General features: G+C 34.2%; 1 protein-coding gene across 9 annotated transcripts in view; it reads right to left on the reverse strand.

The window, feature by feature from the left end:
* Nucleotides 1-23,698, reverse strand: part of LOC146529703 (uncharacterized) — a 60,022-nt gene that overhangs the window by 28,470 nt on the left and 7,854 nt on the right. For 6 of the 9 annotated variants that reach the window (XR_014879001.1, XM_085201736.1, XM_085201730.1 and 3 more), the window contains exon 2: nucleotides 20,569-20,702. Coding sequence is in view for 8 of the 9 variants with exons in the window: in XM_085201736.1 (XP_085057862.1) it covers nucleotides 20,569-20,625 (57 nt within the window). In the remaining variant the exon portion in view is untranslated. Of the gene's footprint in view, nucleotides 1-8,173; nucleotides 8,779-8,846; nucleotides 8,967-20,568; nucleotides 20,703-23,698 lie in introns of those variants that run through there. The other 3 variants (XM_085201735.1, XM_085201731.1, XM_085201734.1) reach the window with 3 other exon arrangements.

The following is a 23,698-nucleotide window of genomic DNA, read 5'->3' on the forward strand; positions in this document are numbered from 1 at the left end:
CAACGGAGCATTTACATTTTTCTACATTTAAAAAGAATATAGATAGATAAATAGATATAATAGATAGATATTTTGTGAAAAGAACCGGATCTGTCGATATTCACGTACACCTTTATAAAGTGAAATACAAATCTTTTTTGTAAGTTTGTTTTCTTTAAGCTATTATATTGTAGGATGGAGTAAAAAATATGTTATTTACTGAATAACGTTGTTGCTACGTGCTATGGTGTCGATGGCGTAGTGGATCGTGAGGTTTAATATTGGTTGTGAGTTCCATTTCTACTCAGGGAAATAAATTTAATATTTTCATTTCTTCGCTCTGGCAAAAAGCGCGGCCTTGGAATCCACGTCTCAACACGTAATGCCTGAACACGTAATGGAGTTTCTTAATACTAGCTTCCCTCTGCCAACCCGGCCGTGTGCGGGATACAGCGGGAAGCTGATTTCCGTTTTATTATTTACATTTTCCCGTTTCCCGCGAGTCAAAACGCGGGGTTTGGCTTTTTCTTATACTCAACACTAGGATGTTGGTCCATATCATCAGATCAACAGTAAACAAGTACACTGCTAGGTCAATATGACACTAAAATAGCCTAGTATTATCTAGGCACAACAGAACAATTTAAGGCTCAATCCATCAAGTGTATCCCACGGGATAGCGCCGTGACTATCCTTTACAATGTTCTACAATGACTGGTAACTGTTAACGTAATGGCTGACGTGGTTGTTTGACGTCATGGTGGTGCCTTTAGAATGTTGCTGATTGTAGTTATAGAAGGTACAAGGTTCAAGAATATTTTGGCGCGATTTAAGTTTACGTCGTCGTCGATACGAAGTACTTTCTATTATTATTTTTATTATCAAGATAAGACAAGGCTTGGCTTTGGATTTTGTCATCTAAAACGAAAAGTGGAGAACAGAGGTCCCATCAAAAAACTTGAAACTCTCCGCCGAATTCTGGACGCATGCGTGTAGTGCGGCGGAACTCAACGCCACATCGCGCATTTTATAGAGTTATTGTTTACAAAGTTATGTCAATCAGCACTCAATCACTCAATATCACTGATAGTTATCACTTATTAGACTGGGATCCGGCCGTTGAATCCTGCATAAACGAGTTTTCTTAATTAAACCTATATTAATGAATAATACATGATTAGTAGAACAGATTACACCTGGGTTGCCTGGAAGAATCCTGCCGCAATCACCTTTAATTACATTTTTTCGTAACTCGTTTTTGGAGAAAATTGCACCAATACGTTTTTTATATGAATCGCACATCATTTGAAAGATAATCCCATAAGGAATTGGAAAATTAAGGGTTGCCAGCTCTCAGTCTGCCGCAAGTCTAGGGTTGCCTGGTTTAAACATGTCACTAAATGTTAATAATTTGCACTCATGTGTTTTTTTAATGAATTATATATCAAATTAAAGCTTATTTTTTTCTGAACATTATAAAACAGGGTTGCCTGAAAAATTCCTGCCGTAAACAGGGGTTGCCAGCGTTTGAAATATTTTATTCCGGTTCCGTTTGACTATGAGAATAGACGATGAAATGCGCAGTCTGCCTTATGTTTTAAAGTAAAATATTATACAATAGAAGGTCAATCTTAAAATCAATGTTCATTCTAATTGTTCAACTGTTAAATGATGATTTTAATCATATTAAGTACACGCAGAAAACTATTTAAAGATGAAATCATTCTTATTTTTCAAGTAAAATAATAATCCATAATATTGAGTCTTCGCAAAATTTATTTTATAAATAATAATATTTAGTTAAATAAAAGGGTTATTTAAAACAACTAAATTATCTAATTAAGTAAATGTTTACAAATATCGATCTACTATAAGGTATTAATTACAACATGTTTCCTTAATATAATGAGAGGTGACAATTATCGCGGATATTTTTTTTATTAATTAAGAAAATGTGGAAAATTACATTTCAATAAACAATCTCTCTCTCTCTCTCTTCGCCCTCTGCTTGTTTGATTTGACAACGCCGTCCGTATCCGTAGAAAGAACTATGGCGCCCATCTTTTTGGTACGAATATTTACGTTTTTGCAAAGTAAATGAAAACTATTCAACTAATAAAAACTATTAAAAAATATAGATAAAAAAATGTCGCTAGCAAGAACTTCTCCGTCTATGCTGATAGTTTTTAAGGTATTTAGGTCTGAAAGAATTGTTCTTATAATTATAATAAAGCGTAATCACTCACTAACGTCCCTAACTTAGTATAATCAAAACTGAGGCAACTCCCACGGCCACAATTGTCTACATTTTATTAAACTATATAATATTAAATATTAAAGTATACTTACGTTTTGCATTAGAAAATAATTAAAAAATACTTCTTTATATTTTTGTTTTAAAACAATGAACTTTTTGTAATACTGTAAATGATAACTGTGCATTGTGTCACTATTTAAAAAAATGTCACTGTATTTAAAATTCATTTTTTGGCGAAACAATAACATAATTTTACACTTTTGGAGAGATTCCTTGTTAAATTCTATCACATTTTCACTCCTGCCGCACAAAAAACACATCTTCATTTTTGTCAAGTAAAAACGTCTTTACTCCAAAACGAAAGGTAAGTAACTAAGTAATATGCTCAAAAACAACTCATTTGGCCATCTGCACTTTCATTGCATTTAGAAACAATACATCTTCGAAAATAATTTTATTGCATTTGGTTTGCTTTGTATCGCACCGCAAAATGTTTATCTATAGTAAAAAATAGCCAACTAATTGATATTTGCCGACTCTTGGTCATAAACCGTAAATAGCGTTTATTAGTCGGCATTACTGTCGGATTTTCTTCGAATTTATTTTGCTAACTTAGTTTTGTTTATTATAATTCTATTATATATATTTCTTTCCTATGCAAATTATTAAAAATTGCGTGAGAAAAAAAAAATTGCGGCAAGCCTTGTCAAATCAAACAAGTAGAGGACGAAGAGAGAGAGTTCATTGAAATGTATTTTTCAATATAATTAATAAAAAAAATATCCGCAATAATGGTCACCCTTCATTATATTAAGGGAACATGATGTATATGTATATATATTAATAGTTTATAGTAGATCAATATTTGTAAACATTTATTTAACTAGATAATTTAATTGTTTCAAAATGGTAATTTAAATTAATAAATAAATATTAGTATTTAGAAAATAGATTTTGCAAAGACTCAATATTATAGATTCATTATTTTACTTTAAAAATAAGGATGATTTCTTCTGCCCCATGATCTTTAAATAGTTTTCTGCGTGTACTTAATATGATTAAAATCATCATTTAACAGGTGAACAATTAGAATATACATTGATTTTAAGATTGACCTTCTATAATATAATATTTTACTTTAAAACATGAGGCAGGCCGCGCATTTCATCGTCTATTCTCATAGTCAAACGGAACCGGAATAAAATATTTCAAACGCTGGCAACCCCTGTTTGCGGCAGGAATTTTCCAGGCAACCCTGTTTTATAGTGTTCAGAAAAAAATAAGCTTTAATTTGATATATAATTCATTAAAAAAACACATGAGTGCAAATTATTAACATTTAGTGACATGTTTAAACCAGGCAACCATAGACTTGCGGCAGACTGAGAGCTGGCAACCCTTAATTTTCCAATTCCTTATGGGATTATCTTTCAAATGATGTGCGATTCATATAAAAAACGTATTGGTGCAATTTTCTCCAAAAACGAGTTACGAAAAAATGTAATTAAAGGTGATTGCGGCAGGATTCTTCTAGGCAACCCAGGTGTAATCTGTTCTACTAATCATGTATTATTCATTAATATAGGTTTAATTAAGAAAACTGGTATATGCAGGATTCAACGGCCGGATCCCAGGGTATATCATTAAGAAATCATATCAGAATAACAGTTGTGTTGTGAAATGGAAAAGCAAAACTTCTTAGTCGTTGATAACAAATATATAGAATCCTTTAACATTGACTGTTTATTATAAATTACGTAAAAACAATTAATATAAAGACTTATTTCAGTGAATTAAATATATAAGTAATGTAGTTAAGAAAAGGAAATATTTAGAAACGTAGAAAAACTAGAACGTAGCGAGACTCGAACCCGCGCCTCTTGTTCAATGTTCCACATTCTTATTGATCTCAGATGAGAATAATACCTTATATAATATACTAGTGGGCCCGGACGCGGCTACGCCCGCGAAAATATAAACCTAAATAATTAAAATAAGTAAAAAAATAATAATAAGTGGAGATTTATTATTAGAAAAAATATCTGAGTAACCGAAATGAACAAACAAAAGCAGTAAAAGTAACTAAAGGAAATTCTTAATATTAGAAAAAGTACCTAAAGTTTGCCGTGCGCGCGTACTAAACATTTTTCTATATTAAATAATTATTAATTTTTGCGAACAATATTAAATAAAATCCCAAATGATTAAAATTAACAAAAATTTACAAAATCATCAAAGTTGGTCATACTATACCACTCGTAGGCTAGGTCATTTTCATTTGAAATCAGTGACATCTTAATTATTTATTAGAATGTTATACAGTAAACTATAATTTCAATCTAGATGAAATGCTAAAAGTGACTATTATATTTATTTTCATAAGGATGAATATCAAATTATAGAAATCATCTAATTTTTGTTAATGTATACAAATCTATATCGGCGCGCGCCATGTATGCATTAAGCAAACTCACTTTGGGTGACGTTTTCTTAAAACAACAAACTTTGCAAGCGGTTTGACCCTGATTGCGTAAAAGACAGACAGACAGACAGACAGACAGACAGAGTTTCTTTCGAATTTATAATATAGGTATGGATTAATAACTTACAGAATAGTGGAGTAGGTTGAGTAGAAAGGCAGATCCTGACAATAGCCGAGATTAATGCCAGGAAGAAGAAGAAGAAGATTAATAATTTACAGAATACTCAAAAAAATCACCCTAACCGTAATATTATTATAAATACACAAGAAAAAAACACTCAAATTAAATCTTACAGTAACTTAGTAATAGAGTAAAGTGGTATATTATAATAAAAGGTATAATAAAATCTTTTCATATATAAAGTAGTTACGATCTAGTATTGGCGAACGTATCTAGACCATAGTGTACTGAACTCAGGGACAATTCGGGTCACCTCTTTAGTACTAAACTACATTCATTCATGAATCGATCAGGTTACATACGAGTAGACCAGTATCTGTTTCATTTGATTGTCTTTCGTGTCGTTGAGATGAATTTGAATGAAATTAGAGGTTTCAACCGACTTCTGGTCTATTTAGATAAAATGTCTTCATAAAAAACGAGAATAATTCATTACTAGGAGTTTTCTTACACAAAACAACTTAGAAGAAAAAAAAACTTTTTGTTTTTCTAATCCAATTAATAATAATCCAAAAGAGAAAAACCAAAATACATAACTTGAGGAAAAAATAGTTATTTTTTGTAGCTCATACATCAACGAGTGCTCGTTATATATTATTCAACACTCAGGAGTATTGCTGCTCGCCTGAAGGGCAAGTGGGAAAGGGTCGGATGTTTATTTAAACGTGACGAATTTATAACATTGTTTGTGCCTTTGTACTTGTTTTATAAAGACCACAATTTTGTTTTATTATTTACTAGATCTGCCCTGGATTTGATAAGCTGTAAAGTTGAGCAGACACTGAACCAACCAGCTTTACGCTGTATCTCGCACACAGCAGGGTAGGCAGAGGGAACCTAGTCTTAAGATACTCCATTCTCCACTTTCCGCTGAATTCTGGAGAAACCGCTTGTTGAGTAGCGGTACTTAACGCCGCGCTTTGCCTGTACACCAGAGCGAAGAAATGGTAATATAAATTTATACAAATAGGTATATCATTTCCTCAACTGGGGAACGAACCCACAACCAGTCGCGTATAGCCTCATTTATGTCATTACCTAAGAAGAAGAATCATAATGTCTTTCTATTTCTATTTTGTACTATATTATATAACGTAGTATGAACAGATCTAAATTTGATAAATCGACTTTCATCTAGTAAAAGCAGCTTCGTGCTTCTTCCGCCTCGTGTTGAGGAAATCTAGTATTAAGGCATGCCATTTTCCATTTTCCACTTAATTTTCGATATATTGCTTGTAGAATGATGGGGAAATGAAAATAATTTATTCCCATAGTAATCTAATCTACAATCATTGCATTTGCAGACAGACTCTGCAGCACTGCAGCTTCTAGTCTCTACAGATGCCAAATTCGCCTAACCAGACGACGGAGAGTAGAGGCACTTTTCGCTACATTTTCTCCGCTTTCACCTACAGATAAACTACAGGACAAATGTAAAAATAGAACTGTATAAAAAACCTTATATTTATATTTAAGCAGAAGGCGCATGTTTCCCAAATGTAAGTATATGCCGGTATTTATTTATATTTTGTTTGATGTCAACACTCCATAGGAAGTAATTAATTAGAGCTGCTTTATGGTATATGGATGTAATACGTTTCATCTTAGTGAGTTTTTAACGATTTTCCTATATATAAATGAGTGGAGACCATCATGGCGCAGTGATACAGACAGATTGTAAACGCAACGGTTCCAGTTTCGATTCTCAGTCAGGGAATTGAGTTCGGACAAATGACAAAAACCGTTTCAAAAGTGGGCGGAAAGAGAGCAACTGAGTCTTAGGGCGAACCTAGTCTTAAATTAGGTTCGCCCTATATGCCCTACTGTCCATAAAACAGATATATCAACTATTAATATAATATGTTTTTCTTATTTAAAATAGTCGAAAATTACAAAGTTTAACTAATACTAAATGCTGGAAATATGATCCTTCGACAGTACACTATAGATGTATGTACTCGTATGTACGCATAATAAAGTACTAGCCCTTTGCTTTCCCTTCGAGTGGTCTAGATCATTATTTGTAAATACAAAACATTTCATTTGAATTTGGTGCTTAAATACCTTTATTAATAGCGCAGTGGTGCAGTACAAGTTTGATGTTATACGTTCAAAATCAGTTTTGAATAACTATGAGAAATGAAAATTGGGCGGTGGGTGGGTAACGGAGTGTCTCAACACTGGAAAGAACCTTCTCTCTACCCTGCTTTATGCGAGAAATACGGTTCAACAAATATTCAAACTATCCTAGCCTGGCCTATGTACGTCTATTGGATAAATAATTGTATAGCTAATTTTAGACACCTTTAACCCTATTTCAATAAAATGTTGCCATATTTCATGCTATTTTTACTTCTGATAACCATATTAGGTTAAATAAAAAAAAAACATATTGTTTCATGACTATTTTTGTTACTTAACTTTTTTACTAATATACGACAAAGGAAAACATCTCAATATTTCCTGTAAAACAATAGTTTAGAAGTCATTTCGTATGTAAATTTGAGTATAAAATGTCTCATTCCACCCCTTGAGGCGCCGCCGTCCGCGTGACTGCGCTCCATTACGGACAGACGTCAAGACAGTCATGCAGAGCCTTGTTTTATATTAAAATATTTACAAGAAAAGAGGCCACCGTGGCCCGTGGGACTGACTGTAAGCACGATGGTTCTGGGTTCGATTCTCACTCGAAAAATGATTATATTTCAATAAGTAATTGATGTCTCCGCTCTGGTAGCGTAAGCGCAGCGTTGACTTCTATCACTCAACATGAAATGTTTCAAAAATTCACCGATAAATAGGTAAGGAAGTGTCTTGACACTAAGTTCCCTGTGCTTGCCTAATATGTGGGAAAAAGGGTAAGGCTGTTTATCAAAAACAAAGAAATGGGCACATTTTAGTAATTCCTTTAACTTTTACTAAACTAGGTAAAGTAAATCAAAATTAGGGATTTGAACTTTGACTCTACATTTTTTATACAAAATTACAATTTTTACTAGCTACTACTTAAAATGTACGAAGAGTAGTTCCAAATTGGTCACAAAATTTAAGACAATAAGTCACCTTATTGTTTATTATTGTATGTTTTTCTTTTATATAAATAAACATATATTTTATTATTATTTATAATAAACCTTTTAACCTGAATACGAAAAGGCTTTTGTGTTAAAAAGTCGCCGCCAAAGCTAAGGCATGACAAGCATCATTAATACATACTATCTTTTGCCTAATCTATATTCTCTAAAGGTCAAAGGTCAAAGATCAAACTACCTACCTCTGATGCCCACTGTACGTGTCTGGTATCCAAAACACTCCTTTCCATTATAATAGTTACACGTATAACTCAACACCATCACTCACTCAAAAAATATAAAAAAACAACTCTACATAAAAAAATACAAAAAATCGGCAAAAAAAAAATGGGAAAAAAATCTTTTCGTTCGATAAAATATAACTGTAAGGAAATTCGTTCGGAAAAACGACCGCGGCTGCGCGCTCTGCCGGTCTGACTCACAACACTGTGCCGACGCAAATTGTATATTCCACTCGAGCGTAATAATCGAGTCTATTTAATATTTTCGCTTATTCTTTAAAAATAATCGATTCTTAATTATTTATTCTATAATATAAAAATATTAAATAAACAAAATAAGTGTATATCGATATTCACGCGCGATCACTACATCAGCTGATACAATAATACGGTCAACTTAGTGACGGCGGACGGCGTGTCCCCTCCCGCGAATGGGGGGATAGATACCGATGATTTGCATCTAGATACGACGATAACAATTTCCTTTTTTGCATCTCATTTCTAAGAATACTAAAATAGATTGTGTATGAAATAAAAATAAGAGATTGTGCAATAAAAACTAATGGCCAATAACTTTTGTTAAATTAAGATAATAAAGAATTAAACCAAGAAAATCGTTTTAAAATTTACATACACTATTTTGACACTACACAATTTTGGCGGTAAGTTTGACAGTGACAGTGCTCATTTAGTTTTTTTTTATTTATTCTCGAGTGAGACGCAAGTGGTTTCATGCCGCGGGGCGATGGCCGACTGGCGTTGGGACGAGGGAGTGGTGGTTGATGGTAGTGGGATCGATACCACAGTCTGGGGCGCACGCACTGACCGCTCGCGGCCCCTCCGTCTATATTTGGAATATAGGTAGTGTCTATTTATTATTATTCGTAGATACAATGTAGGTTAAGAAAGCGAGGTGTGTAAGTTATATTATGTTTATACAATTATAAAAATATGGGGAAATATTTTATTTTGTTTTACATTTATTATAATCGAATATAAAAAAAATCGTAGTTGTTTTTATTATTTAGTACAATTTTTACGATATATTTTTAGATATGTAATCACTTAATGATAATAAAAAGTGTTGACAATGAGTGTATAATTATGATATGACTCATTTGTTCACTTCCGCATATAATTTTAAATAATTATATTACAAAAAGGTAGTAATCAGTCCGTCGTGGCGCAGCGCGGCGTCTGAATGCGACAGTTGTGGGTTCTATTTTGTTTTGTTTTTTTTTTAATTCTGTGCCAAAGCAACTTGAGACGTAAAGTCTCAAAAATTTAAAGTAGTGTCTAACAAAGTAAAGTGTCTTACGTCGTACACTACGTTCTCAGGTTCCCTATACCTAAACTAAAGTCTTGCTTCACAACTTTTATATCACTTTCATTTCGATTCGCGGAACCAATAAAATCTATACAAAGACGCAAACATTCGACCCAAATTTATTATTGACGCGTACTCTATTTACGTATCCAATAGTAGGCGCGGCTGTAAATGTGAGTTTATGAGAAATATATTCATTGTGTTAGTTTATAAGTTTATGTTATGTAATATTTTGTATGAAACATTTATGTATGGTAGGCGTGGTTAGTTATAGTATTTTTTCAGTGTCACTCGTTATCTTGCATAGGTAGAGTTCTTTCCATTTTTTCTTAAAATGGCTATGACAATATTTTTGTGTTATTTTTTCGATTTACACTGTAACTTACACATAGCAGGGTAGGTAGAGATAACGTGGGAGCCAAGTGTTAAGACATAAAGACATTCTGTTTTCCATTGAGAGACTGTCGTCCTCCATTAGTATTACTGTGACAACTTCTAGTAAGCCTTTTACAAATAAATAAATAAATAATAGATAGGTAAGTTAAAAGAGACGTTTCTAAATAAATAAATTATAGAGTCGTACCTATGTACATAGTATGTCAATTCTAAATTGCATTTGCTAATTATCTTGTCTGTAAAATTACCGTCGTCTCGACCTGTTGCGTTTCGCTTAAAATATTGCTTATTCATAATGTCATTGGAAATAATAATAAAATATATTGACGCTAGCATGGTTTAGCACACATACTTGTATATTCCTGCGATGGTTGCGAATTCAATTTTCGCCTGAAGTAATGTTTATAATATTAGAAATAAATGAAATGACCTATATTCAAATTAGAAATAACCTGCGAGAAAGGCCAGTCGTGGCCTAGGGGCCCAAAGTGAAAGTTGTGGGCACGATTCCTACTCGAATAAATTAAATATTGAAAATTTTCATTTCTTTGCTCTGGTGTCAAGGCAATGCACTCACGCAATGCCTCCAGAATTCGGTGGAAAATGGGAAACGAAGTGTTTATCTCTCACATTAAATTCCCTTTGCCACTCCTGTGTATAAAATCGTATCCCGGATTTTATCAATATTTAGTTTATTTTACTTTCTTAGCCAATTCTAAAGTCTAAATTGTATTTCTAATAAGGTCGTAATAACAGTACCATTTACTAATGCCCGACCCCGATACTAACACAATGGGTACCGTTCACACAAAAGTGAATCTTAATGGAGATCTTAGTCTAAATGAGGTAGCATTGTTTTGTTTTATTGTTTGTTTGTCCTTAATAGTTTAATGTAAGCAAATCTTGTATATGAACATTAAACATATTAAAAATTGTCTTTAATAAATGAAAGCCGTCTTTTCGCACATTGCCTAACTAGGAATTCCCTTTTGGAAATATGAATTATTTTTAATTCCTCTCTCTCTGGTAAATTAATTTGTGGCGTTGAGTTCCGCCATTCAACACGAGTTCGAATTTAAGTAGGCGAAGTGTCTTAATACTGAATTTCCTCTACTTACCCAGTTACATATGTAGACAACAATCTTTCAGATTAGAGAAATGCGTATACATATGTAGATGTCCCCTTAGTGATTCTACATGCATGTCTCTACTTTGTAGAGGCACAAGCGTGTGACTGTAAGCGCGGGAGGTTGTGAGTTCGAATCCCACTTGAGAGGAAATGAAATACTTAATATTTTCATTTCTTCGCTCTAGTGTCGAAACAAAAAAAGTGAGAAAGTAACAAGAAAAAAAAAGTGAGGAGTTCAGACCGGTGCCGGGTATTTCTGACCCTAAGTGTAGGCTTAAGAGGCCTCTCCGAAATGGGCAGTAAAGCTCACCTCCGCCGTCCGACCTCCTCTCGACACCAACACCGATTTCGAAATAGTAATTCCATATTTTTTCCAGTAGTTTCAGCAAAATAAATAAAAATCTTATTCATATGCAACATAAGTTAAAACTATAAATATCGCGGTAATTAAATCGGATAGTAAACATGCCCGTTATGGATTCGTTATTGTTAATTTATTTTCATTTCCCCGTTCAGGTAAAAAGCGAGGCGTTTACTTCCGTCGTCAGGGAAACTAGTGTTTCAACAGTTGGTCCCCTCTGCCTACTTTGCGATAAGCAGAAAAAGATGTGAACCTAAAAATATGAGGGGCCGTTTAACGTTTCGTAAAATCTTCAATTTAAATAAGTAAGACTGTAAGTTAACGCAATCAAAAGGTACGAGCTTCGTTGTAACTGCATTTTATATGAAAGTGGCATAATCAAAATCTATAGAAGTAAGAACTTGCAGTACAAATATAGTAAAAGTTTGTTTATCAGAAACGGGATACTAATAACGGGATTAACCCAGGTAAATGAATATAATATATTTTTTAATGGGATTCGATTCCACAACCATCTATCATGCTGTAGATATAAAGTATTTAAGTAATTTAAGCACTTTTCTTTTCACATTTTAGTACAAGTTAGAAGTAAGGCACCACACACTGTGCAACAAAGGTCAACGCGACCTTCCTTGTCTATTTAACAAAGCTATTCTTAGATTGTACCTATTGTATAAAAAAACGTGCCATTTATAGTATTTTGATTGCCACATAGTTATGTGGTTGTCGTCGCCCAGTGACACAAGCGTCTGATTGTAAACAGGACGCGACGGTTGCGAGTTTGATTCCCATTTGATTGAATTATTATTTTTTAATATTTTGCTTTCTCCGCTCCGGTACACGGCAAAGCGCGGCGTTTCTGTCACTCAACACGCAATGCCTCGGAAATTTGGCGGAAATTGAGGAACGGAATTTTTCTCCACTGGATTCTTCTGGACTGCAGAACTGGAGTCAAAATGCCTGCGGTCTCGCCCAAATTAATTTAATTGGCGTAACTCAACACCGCAGCAGCACTGTTGAGACAGGGCTAAAAAATAAGAGTAACACAACAATCTCGCCTACAATGAAAAGACAAAAACCAAAGCTTCCTTTTCATTTCAAAGTTTTAGTTTAAATCAAAAGTTCAGACAATGCTAACTCTAACATAAATGTTCCTACATACATTGCTATCACAATCCACACAAAGTACCAGGACAACATAACGAAGCAGAAACTAATGAAAGATTTATGTGCATACTTAGATATGACGGTTTAGCTTGGAAATGGGCGTCCAATAATATTTTATTGCGGGATCAGCCCTCTTTTCAGCGAGGCCTTCCACATCGTACAGATTGCGGTCTCCATCACTTTATTTAGCACTAGTTCTTACCCGCGGGTACGACTGGCTAAATGGATACAGCTATGAAACATGTATTAGAGAACGAATATTTTTAGTGCACACAGCAGGGGAGGCAAAGGGAACCTAATGTTAATACACTTCGTTTCCCATGTTCGGTTGAGTGGTAGAACTCAGTTGAGCTTTGCTTCAACACCAGAGGGAACAGTAGAAATGTAAATTTTAAATATTTCATTCCTTCGAGTGGGAATTGAACCCACAACCGTCGCGTATACAGTCAATCGACATATAGTAAACAGCAAAATTATTTAATTATGCTTATATATTGCTAACTCTGTATATTCCAGGAAACTTTAAGCCGCCTTAAATACATTTTTGAAAGGAAACAGCGCCCCGAGGTTACGTAAAGCAATATTGGCAACGGATTCCGCTGTCCGTTGCGGCACTGCGACAGCGACGAGTCTGATTAGGGTTCGACCGATGTGGAATACTTATATATGTCTTATGAAGAGAGGTGAGACTAGAATTTGTGCTAATGTCGGTTTGATTAAATGTTTTATCAGCTTCACACTGGATTCCGTATACAGAGGGAACATAGTGTTAATACACTTCGTCCACCACTTTCCGCCGAATTTTTCGAGGCAGTGTTGTTGAGTGACGGAACTGAATGTCCGGCATTTCCCTTGGAGCCAGAATGAAGAAATTAAAATATAAGGAAAATACTACTTTATTCCCTTTTCCGAGTGGAGATCGAACCCACAACCGTCGCGAACCCACAAAGTCACACCCTTGTGCCTCTGGGGCACGACGACCTCAATGATTGAATGTGTTAGTTGTAAATTCCGACATTATAGGCCCAATTTTTGAGACATTACGTATTAAGTGCCGGAACTCAACGCCGTGCTTTGTTTTATCACCCTCTGGTGATCCTGGCTCTCCAGAAAATGAAAATAATTTATTCCTTCATTGGAAATTGAACCCACATCGGGCCAGTTTACAATCAGACGCTGCACCATGTCGTCGGCCGGTGGCCCCAAAATCCAAATGAATATTATAACAGAGACAAGCCGAGAATAGCAATTTACATAAGGTCTTGTAGTAAAAAACTTATGAACTAATGTAAATACTTCTAAATTTACTTAAAAAGACGCTAAGATATAATTTATGAGGTCGTCCTAACTTAGAAAGAGAAAACCATAGAGTATGCTTACAAACGCTACGGTTCGGGATTCAATTCCCTCTCGGAATAAATAATTGTCATTTCCTCGCACTTAACGCACAGTGTTTAAAAATTTGATGGTTCGTGGGGAGCGGAGTGTCTTGACACTAAATTTCTGTAGCGTTAAGCTAAAAATAAAAATATAAGAAAATAACAATCCCTATTTACCAAGAACATTTTCAAGTTGAATAACATCCGACATAAGTGCACAACAGGGCTTATTCGAAACTTGGCACTCCAAGGCATGTACCCCTCGGGGCATCTCCAATTTACTGCTAGAATATTATTTGTATGGAATTCTACTGCATTAAGTTATATTCTATTTTGTGAGATTATTTTATTTAGAAAAAGTCATTTGTAATTACAATTTTTTTTTGGTATAATGTTAAGACACTACGTTGTAGACACGGTAGATAGAGCGTGAGGCTAAAAACATTGTGTCATAGAGAATAAGAAAATGAAAAGGTTGAAAAACTTGATAAAATATCAACAAAAAACCAAAATCAACTAAATTCTTTCTCTCACAGCGTTTGACCGTAAATACGATGGTTGATGAATAGATTCCCAGTCGGGGGAATTAATGATTTATATTTCCCCGCTTTTGTACCGATATAAAATGTGGCGTCAAGTTGGGCCGGTCCACGCGCAATGTCTAGAAAATCGCCCGGAAAGTGGGAAACAGAGAGTTTCCACACACTTATCCCTCCTTAGAAACCCGAGTAACTTGTCGCAATTTTTTTAGCTTCACGCTGCATCCTGCACATAGCAAGGTAGGCAATAGGGAGCCTGACAATCTAGTACTAAGATACTCCTTTCCCATTAAGACACTTCCATTCCCCAAATTCTTCTGCAGGAAAGTGAGGAACGAAGGAGGCTAGTCATGGCGCTGGGGTACAAACGTGCAACTGTAAAATAGTTTAAGCTTACATAAAGTCAATAACAAGCATACATCTATATATATCTCTCTACCTCCTGGCTGAAAGCCAACTCCTTTAGACAGCAAGTCTAGAACAAGCACTAGAACAGATCAATACAGCCCTCATCACACGATCAATGAAGGAAACCTTATTAAATTACAGGTTATTACACTTTTAATGGGCCATACTAAATGATGCTTAACCCTATATTACTAGCTTTCGTCGAATCGATGACGCAGGTTTAAAAATATCATGTTTTTTGTGTCTGTTTGTCGTCCGTCAACGTAAATGTAAATAGCTGAATTTTCAGAATTTTTTTTTTATTTTATAAGGTTTTAACTTTAAAATTGTTACAATTGTTGATTTTTCATGAAAAATATTCTCACTTATAAGGCTACCAATTAGTAAATTTTCCGTTTTTACTTATTTCAATTGAATATAATAAAATCTGATTGTAATTAATAAAAAGAAATATATACGTAATGGATTATAATATCAATTTTAATCCCTTTTGTAAGTACCCCACTAGAAACGATGAAAATTAGTAACGAATATTGAAAAACAAGGTTAGTCATTTACGGTTAAGTGTCACAGAAAGAAAATATAGGCATTTTCATATGTACATTTTTGACCGTGTTTGTAGGCAGACTTATTAATATATTACTTAATCCTCCACATCGTTGGATGTCGTAGTCGCGCACTGGAAAAGCAAGCCAGTGAATTATTTCATTTTCTCACTTTGATAACAAATGGCGGCGTTGAGTTCCGCCCGATATCTCGAAATTTGAGAACAGCGCGTCTTAAATCTTAATATCAGGCCTCATCTACCTACCGTCATGCTATTTAATTACAATATAACACTAATAAATATTCATTAGAGCCTGAAAAAAAGGCGCAATTCCTTGTCGGAAAATTAAATTCGCCGCAAGGAAATACGATAAAGCTTTCACGGTTTCACGCACTCCAAGGACGAGCAGGGTTCAAGGTGTTTTACAGGTCGATGACCCCAAAAAATCGACCAATGGCGGTGCAAAGATACGTTCGAAGAATAAAATCGACCAATCAGAGAGCTCGCTTTGACATATATAAAATGGTCGGTACGATTCATATGGGAATAGGAAGATAGAAAAAGGAGGGTGTGCGGATATTACTTTTATGTATTGTGATTGCGTCCTTTGACGGTAGTAGTGGATTCTAAAGGCTTTATATTGCTATTATAGCCCGATATTCGTTTTATTTGCTCTTATAGGATTGATGTAGTTATAAAATAATAATTAACTTTACAAAATACTCGTTGGATAGTAATTTTTTAATATAGCCTATATATAATAATATATAGGCTATATTAAATCACGTTTTACATTTTGATGTGACCCACTGTACCTACGGTAGGAGTTACTCCTCCCCCACTTAGAATATATCATACACAAGTGTTAGTTTCCATTGAAATATATGGGCGAAGCCGCAGGTAGAACATATACATAGCAGGTAGTACATATTAAAATGAAAAAATGATAAATTCTTTAACTACAATACATGACGGTGCGTCTCAAAGTCCTTTAATATCCTTTAACATTGTGATTTGAAGCGTTAAAAATTCATTTTATAAGGCACCGTCTCACCACTTGCCTTTCAGAACTCTGGCTTTCAGCTCCATTGACTTCTCATACAATAGTGAATGGTGTATAAAGCTGGTTAAATAGATCATTATGGTTCCTTCGTCTTTTAGAATCAAATAATAGGCGATTCCTGCGCAATGTAGTACATATATGATTGTGAGCGTCACGGGTGTGGGATCGATTTTCATTCATTAGGACAGGTGTGGGCTGGATGAACTATCAAACATCAAAATTGTTGTTCTATTCGTTTCTGATATTAGAATTTAGCATTATAATATAAGTACAGCTTTGTGTAAAAATTAAGTTACAGCCCCTACATAGTGAGGGTTGTTTAATAAGTAACTGGAAAAGAGGGCAAAAAAGTAATAAATCAAATTAAATAAGTTTTTCTTCTTAATATACGGGCGGAGGGAACCTGGAAATTTGGTGTTAAGAAAAAATACTCCAAAAAAATAAGGTTATATAATATCATAAAAAAAAACGATTTAAAATAGAGCAAAATATCAGATTGTATAAAATTGTTAGAAGCTAAACGATTCAACCAAAATTAATCTTTAGGTACTCCAATTATTTTATTTCTGAAGGAAGCCCTAACAAAATGTCCGTTTTAGTAAATCCCACGTATATCGAATTAGGTCGGTAATTACTAAGTCTAGAACTCCTCATGTTACTAACTTTGGTACCTTAAATAGTTACACTCAGTTCGTGCTTGTTAACGTCTCTTATTATAATGTGTTTCGGGATTTCGTATAAATAGATAATTCTATGTCCTCTATTTAGAATTATCTTTACCTTTTTAAGTAGACCTTCATACTTTGACGCAGTGTTAAGACACTATTTCTCACCTTCCGGTCAATTTTCAAGACATTACGTGCGACATTGCAAAAATATTGATAAAAGCCAGAAAAGCAAATATATATATTTAACTAAAATCTCCGCTGAAATATATGTTATTCACTAGATTCATTCACGTCATATTAATTTTCACTCTACTGTGACTAAACAATGCACTCTAAGTTCTATAGTTTGTGCGCTTTTTATTCTTCTTTATCAGCACTGTGCAGCTGACACGTCGCTAAAAGGATTACTTTTAAACTTCCAATTGAATAGAAATAGCTCTTCAAAAAGAATTAAGGATGAAAATTTATATGAAATTTTGGTTTAAGCAGTATTTAAGCACCGCGTACTCTTGATTTTTTTAACTTTATGCTGTATTCTGTAGAATGTAGGGTAAGCAGAGAGAGCCTGGGAACATTTGCCACTCCGTACCTCTAAGACACTTCCGCTGCCCTATTACACTAAATAATATAGTCAAAACTGTAAAACGTAAAATCCAGTTTTTCTCGTTTTTTTCGAAGTCTACTGATCAAATTAAAGCGTTTTTTGCTCCGTATACATTTCTTAAATTTTTTTACCTACTTAAAGTGATTTTTATTTCATTTTTCGCCTTCTTGAAGATGTTTGACGATAATCTTTTCATAAAAGGTTGGATCAAGTTACCAATCATTAAATTTATTATTTTATAACTTTCATTATTATGAACCTTTAGTCCTTGAAATTGTGATACATTTTTTTTCTAAGAGATAACTTTGTTATCGCGTCCGCCTATGATTAAGAATATCTCTTTCTTTCCGTTTTTCACCTAAAAATTTAGGGCGGCGTCTCTACAATAACATGGTTATTTTAATTCAATTATACGAAGCATTAAATTATGTTCCCATTAGGTTCCCAGGTTTAATCTGTTACCCTTTTATGTGATACGGCGTGAAGCTGGCAAAAAAATTGATTAAAATTTAATATTCGTATCATGATAGTAATAAACGAGTAACAATACTTAAACGCTGGCACCAAGGCTGCGACCCTCATCTCGCGCATTGTCCGCGCTGTCGTGTGGAGGACACTGTCACACTGTCACGAGAGGTGTCGGGCTAATTTACTATTTTCCTCCCTTGGTTTCTATACAAATTGTTGAAACAATGAGTATTTTTTTATGAAAATATATGTGAATATATAAGTCATTTCAATATTTTTATCAATAAAATCAGTCAAATGTGAGTTCAATACTTGCATTTAGGGTTCCATATATTTTATGATTCAACGTCAAGTGTAAGTTATAAGAAATAACAAAATAAAATTTGCGGACATTTTTTTTTATGAAATGAACTGCATACATAAGTTTGAATTCGCTTATTTTTGTGATATCTTTTAAATATTGCACCTTGTGAAAAACTATTGTAGTTTTAATTTTCCACTCATTTCAAAACTTTTCTATAAAGAAAAACGAAAAATGAAGCGGTTAAGAGCTATTTTAATAATTTTACAATGTTCCTGACTGGTATCGTCACGTAGTATAATGAATTTTATAAATTACATACAATGACTTATTACATTAAATACTAATTAATGTCAATCAATCTAAGGAACTCTTTATGGGATTTTTTTAAGTAAGTAAGTTAGGTTGACATATGATAGTGTGTGTGATACTTATTTAATTAATAAAAGTATTGCTAATGTATTATTATAAAGAAGTGACTTTCTATACTCGACGTGAAAGGGGTTGAAAATTTTTATTTTCCATTTTCATGCTTTATCTATAAATATAAAAGGACTTGTCCTCACTGACTGAGGTAAGACGCACGCACAGCCGTAACCGTTGATGATACAAACGTGGTATTTGGACAGATGTTTACTTTCGTAATCTGGACATCCACTAAGAAGGGATTTTGAAAAATTTTAACCCTAAAGGGCTGAAATAGAGGTTGAAAGTTAGTATGGAAAAAAATTTAAATCGACACCGATTCTTATAAAATTTGAAATTCAGGCTTTTGAAAGTATTTAATTGGACACGTGTTTCATGGTTTTCTAGAATTCTTTCCATAAGGGTACAAATAATGGGTTGAAAGTTTGTATGGAAAAATTCGTAAATCTCCACCGATTTTTATAAAATTTTAAATTAAGACTCTTAAAAATATTTAATTGAACATGTGTTTCATAGTTTTTTAAAATTCACCCCCTAAGGGTGCAAATAAGGGGTTGAAAGTTTGTTTGGAAAAATCTTTAAAACGCCACCGATTTTTATCAAATTTGAAATTTAGACTCTTAAAAATATTTCATTGAACACATTTTTCATGGTTTATTAGAATTCACCCCTAAATAAGCTAGCGAAGCTGCGCGCGTCCGCTAGTCCTGTATAAGTATAGAAGGATAGACAGAAACATTATGTATGTATTGGAAACAATTAATTTCCTCAAATGAAGTCGAACTCACAACCACAAATCATAGTTCACAGTACACCACGCTGCGTCATCTAACACCTTTAGATGATAATATTAACATTTAAAACCATACAAAAGCTAAAGTCAACAGCGTATGCTGTCTCGATTGCCTGCAAAGTAAAAATGACTGACAATTTCAACCGTCACCGTGTTTCCCGTGACAGCGCGCTAAATGAACGAGAATTTTACTTTGACGCCATTTTGCAGTGCTTTTTACTTTTAGCTTCTATTTTTTTTATTTGTTGTAATGTTTTAATTAACCTTTTGTTGTTGTTTTTGATATAAAAGTGTAAATAAATTTTGACATTTTGTTGAACGTTTCCTTACCAGACTGCGCTTTGCATTGTTCTATCTTCTAGTTTTATAGTTTTTTTTTATGGGGTAAGGTAATTATTATGACTTCTTATGTTTATTGTTTGCAAGCTTTTCGCTGGTTTTCATTCTATAGCCATATTGCCATAGATTGATGACATCTGTTCCCAGTGTATAATTCATTCCCCGAATGGGAATCGAACCCAGAATCGTCGTGTTTACACGCTGTGCCACTGCGCGACGGCCACAAAATGGCTCAATTTACTTAAAAAAAACACGTTAAGCATGTCAATGTATGCAAAAATACTATTTACAAAATTTACGTCTCCAGCAATATTTCAAAAAATGCAAATCTTGTCATATTTGCATCAAATGAATGATATCAAATACATACTCGTACATACATACGCTCTAAAAACATTACCCCCTTTCTGTAGCAATCGGGTAAAACAAAAGAGCACTAACCTTATCCACGGGCATGGAAGGGCACGCGCGGCACAAGTTCCAGAATGAGCCGATCATCTGGCGGCAGCCGTCCGGCTCGGTGCGGCTCGCGGTGTCCAAGCTGAGCGCCCTTACGACTGGGGCATGTGATGCTGCTGCGGGAGCAATAAACGATTAAGTATTGTGGCATTAGATATAGTATTCAGAGCGAGGAAATTAAAATATTAAATATTTCATTTCCTCCACCGGTGTAGGTTCGATTCCCACTGGAGGAAATGTCGCACATCGGTGACCATTGTGCCACGACGCAATATTAAGTGACGAAACTAAACGCCGCATTTTGTCTACCAGATTTGCGAAGAAAAGGAAATTATTTTCTCAGAAAGAACAATATACACTGACAACAAGAACAACATTCTAAGTTCACTAAAGAAAAGTGAAGAAGGGAGTGATTTATCACTAGATTATTTTCCATCACTCGCGATGTACAGAAATTGTATGAAGGAATTAAAATAAAAGCTCAAACTAAAACGTTACGTATTCACTTTTATACATTTTAAAGTTAACATACAGTTGAAAAAGGGTAGTTTCAAAGCAAAGGCGAAAAGGTCAGAAAAATTCAAATGCTTTTTGCTCTTAAGCCGATTAACATTATGAATATTATGAAAGATTTTCATCTCTAGTTAGATTTTATATATGTGATTTTATATTATAATGTAAATGTATAAGATGCCGTGGAGGAGTTTGGAACAGCGCCTGACTGTAAATACGATATTTATGGGTTCGATGCCTATGGTTCACTCGAGCGATTTGTTGTCATTTCCTTGCTTAAGTAGTCGAAGCGTAGCTTTCAGTTCTCCCACTTAACGCTGTCTGGATATTTGGGCGGTACATGGGAAACGACACAAGGTCCCTCTGCCTGGCCTGCCGTGTGCGGAGTACAGCGTAAAGGTCTATTTTACAGGTTAAATTAGTGATAGTGGTTATCTTTTAATTTATATAATTTAAAAAACAATATTTAAATAACCTAAGACACAACGCTCTCTATTTTGCGCTAAGCTCTGGAGGTATTACTTGTCGAGTCTCCTAAAATATATAATTGAATTTTAAATAATTAAATAAATATTTTTACTTCACGCTGTATAGAATATAGAATTTCGCGGAGGGAAACTAGTGCTAAGACATTCCGTTTCCCAAGAAAGTAAAAGAAATTTGTATCTAGACATGTTCACTTTCAGCGACATCGTGTATCGCTACAAGTGTAAGTGTAATATGTAAGTTCATTTAATTTTCCAATACTTTAGACCGCGAGCTATTTCTCTGTTTCCTCTCAAAAACCCATTGAAGCGGCTTATTAAAAGTTTCTTTGGCGAACAAGTTGAACATCATGGGCAAGTTTAAACCAAAAACGTAAGCTGTATTTAATAGAGATTATGCTGCAATTTTTAATTTTAATGTACTAAATATATGATAATAGTATATATTTATAAATACGTAATGCCTGCAGAATTTGGCGGAAAATGGGGTATGGAGTGTCTTGACACTAGGTTCCCTCTGCTCACCCTGGTGTAAGTGGAATACAGCGTGAAACTGATTTTTTATTAACAAAAAATAATTTTGCATTAATTGATAGAGCCAGAGCGAAGAAATGAAAATTTTAAATTCATTTCCTCAGATGGGAACCGAATCCACAACCAGTCTCATTTACAGTCACGCTTAGTGCAACTGCGCCACGACTAGCCTCACAAGTAAAAATTTATTGTACTCTACTCTTATTGATAATAGCGTGATGAAGACCTATTGGCTTCCTAACTATTCAACACAAAAATATTTCTTTTCAATTTCAATCAGCAGTTTCTGAGATTAGCGCGTAAAATCAACACAAACTTTTCCACTTTATTTTATTAATCATAAATATATAACCAGCATTTACTTAGATTATATAACACTGTAACTCACTTAAGCGTTATAAGTATATTTTCAACAAACTGACATAAAGGCGTGGCTCGCGTCAAAGAGTTCATTAGCGCCGGTCAAGAACCCCGGCCAATGCAGGTTAGTACTGCGTCAAATTCTTAGAGAAAATAACATTTTTCCTGCGTTTCTTTTAATTAATGGTTTTCCATGTATGAAATATTATATTACTTAGTATGAATGGACAAAAAATTTTAAATGTGTTTATATACTCGTATATGGAACTGGCATTTGACATTTTTTTTAATAATACTATTTTATATTTGTTTACAATAATAGAGCAGGCAAAGGGAACCTATTGTTAAACACTCGTTCCCATTAAAATACTTTCCGTTTACAGTCGCACCCTTGTGCCTTGTTAAATTTGTTTCTTTATGTTTTTCTCTGCTCCATTCATCCTTCAGCATAGCAAAGATAGCAAACGTAGCATACTAATAATCCTGTGACAAGACACTTCGTTCCCCTAGCACCGCACATTTTTAAGACACCGTGTGTTGAGTGGCAGAATTCAACGACGCGCTTTGTGTTCTCACTTGAGCCAGGAAATTGAAATGTTCCCCGAGTGAGAATCGAACCAACAACTGTTGCGCAACAAGGTCTCTCTATGAAAATATAAAAACATAAATAAAATTGTGAAGTAAGCTAAATTTAATAAAATTAATTGCTGTATTCACCGAAGTAAATGTATTAACCGACCTGATATATTACTTTAGTGGAAGGTCTTCTTGAATAATTTAACAGTATAGTATGGGAGAGTAGCCCATATATACCTAATTGTATGTATGTGTTTAAAATATTGAACACGCTGTATAAAGACGTCCTTACATTTAGTATATTTTAGTAAACTTTCACTGTAAACAGAGAAAATGTTGTGATAAAACACTCCTTTGTTGTTTATTATACACCACTAAGAACTGTCAGTAGCTTTAGTCAGCATAAAATTTGGTTCGAAGAGATCTCTTCTAGAAATAAGTCTAAATTATTATGAACAGCTTTTGGTTCGCTTTGTTGGGTTTGTTGGTGTTTTCTTGTTTAATTCTTCACAATGTATCCTGCACATGGCAGGGTAAGCAGATGGAACATGAGAACCTAGTTTTGAGAGACTCCGTAAATAATAATCATCCGTAATTTCCTCGAATGACAATTGGCCTCACAACCTGTCAACCTCACAAGCCGC

This window comes from Heliconius melpomene, chromosome 18 (assembly GCF_056956725.1).
Source record: "Heliconius melpomene rosina isolate 202511_hmr_F chromosome 18, ASM5695672v1, whole genome shotgun sequence".
Taxonomy (NCBI): Eukaryota; Metazoa; Arthropoda; class Insecta; order Lepidoptera; family Nymphalidae; genus Heliconius; species Heliconius melpomene.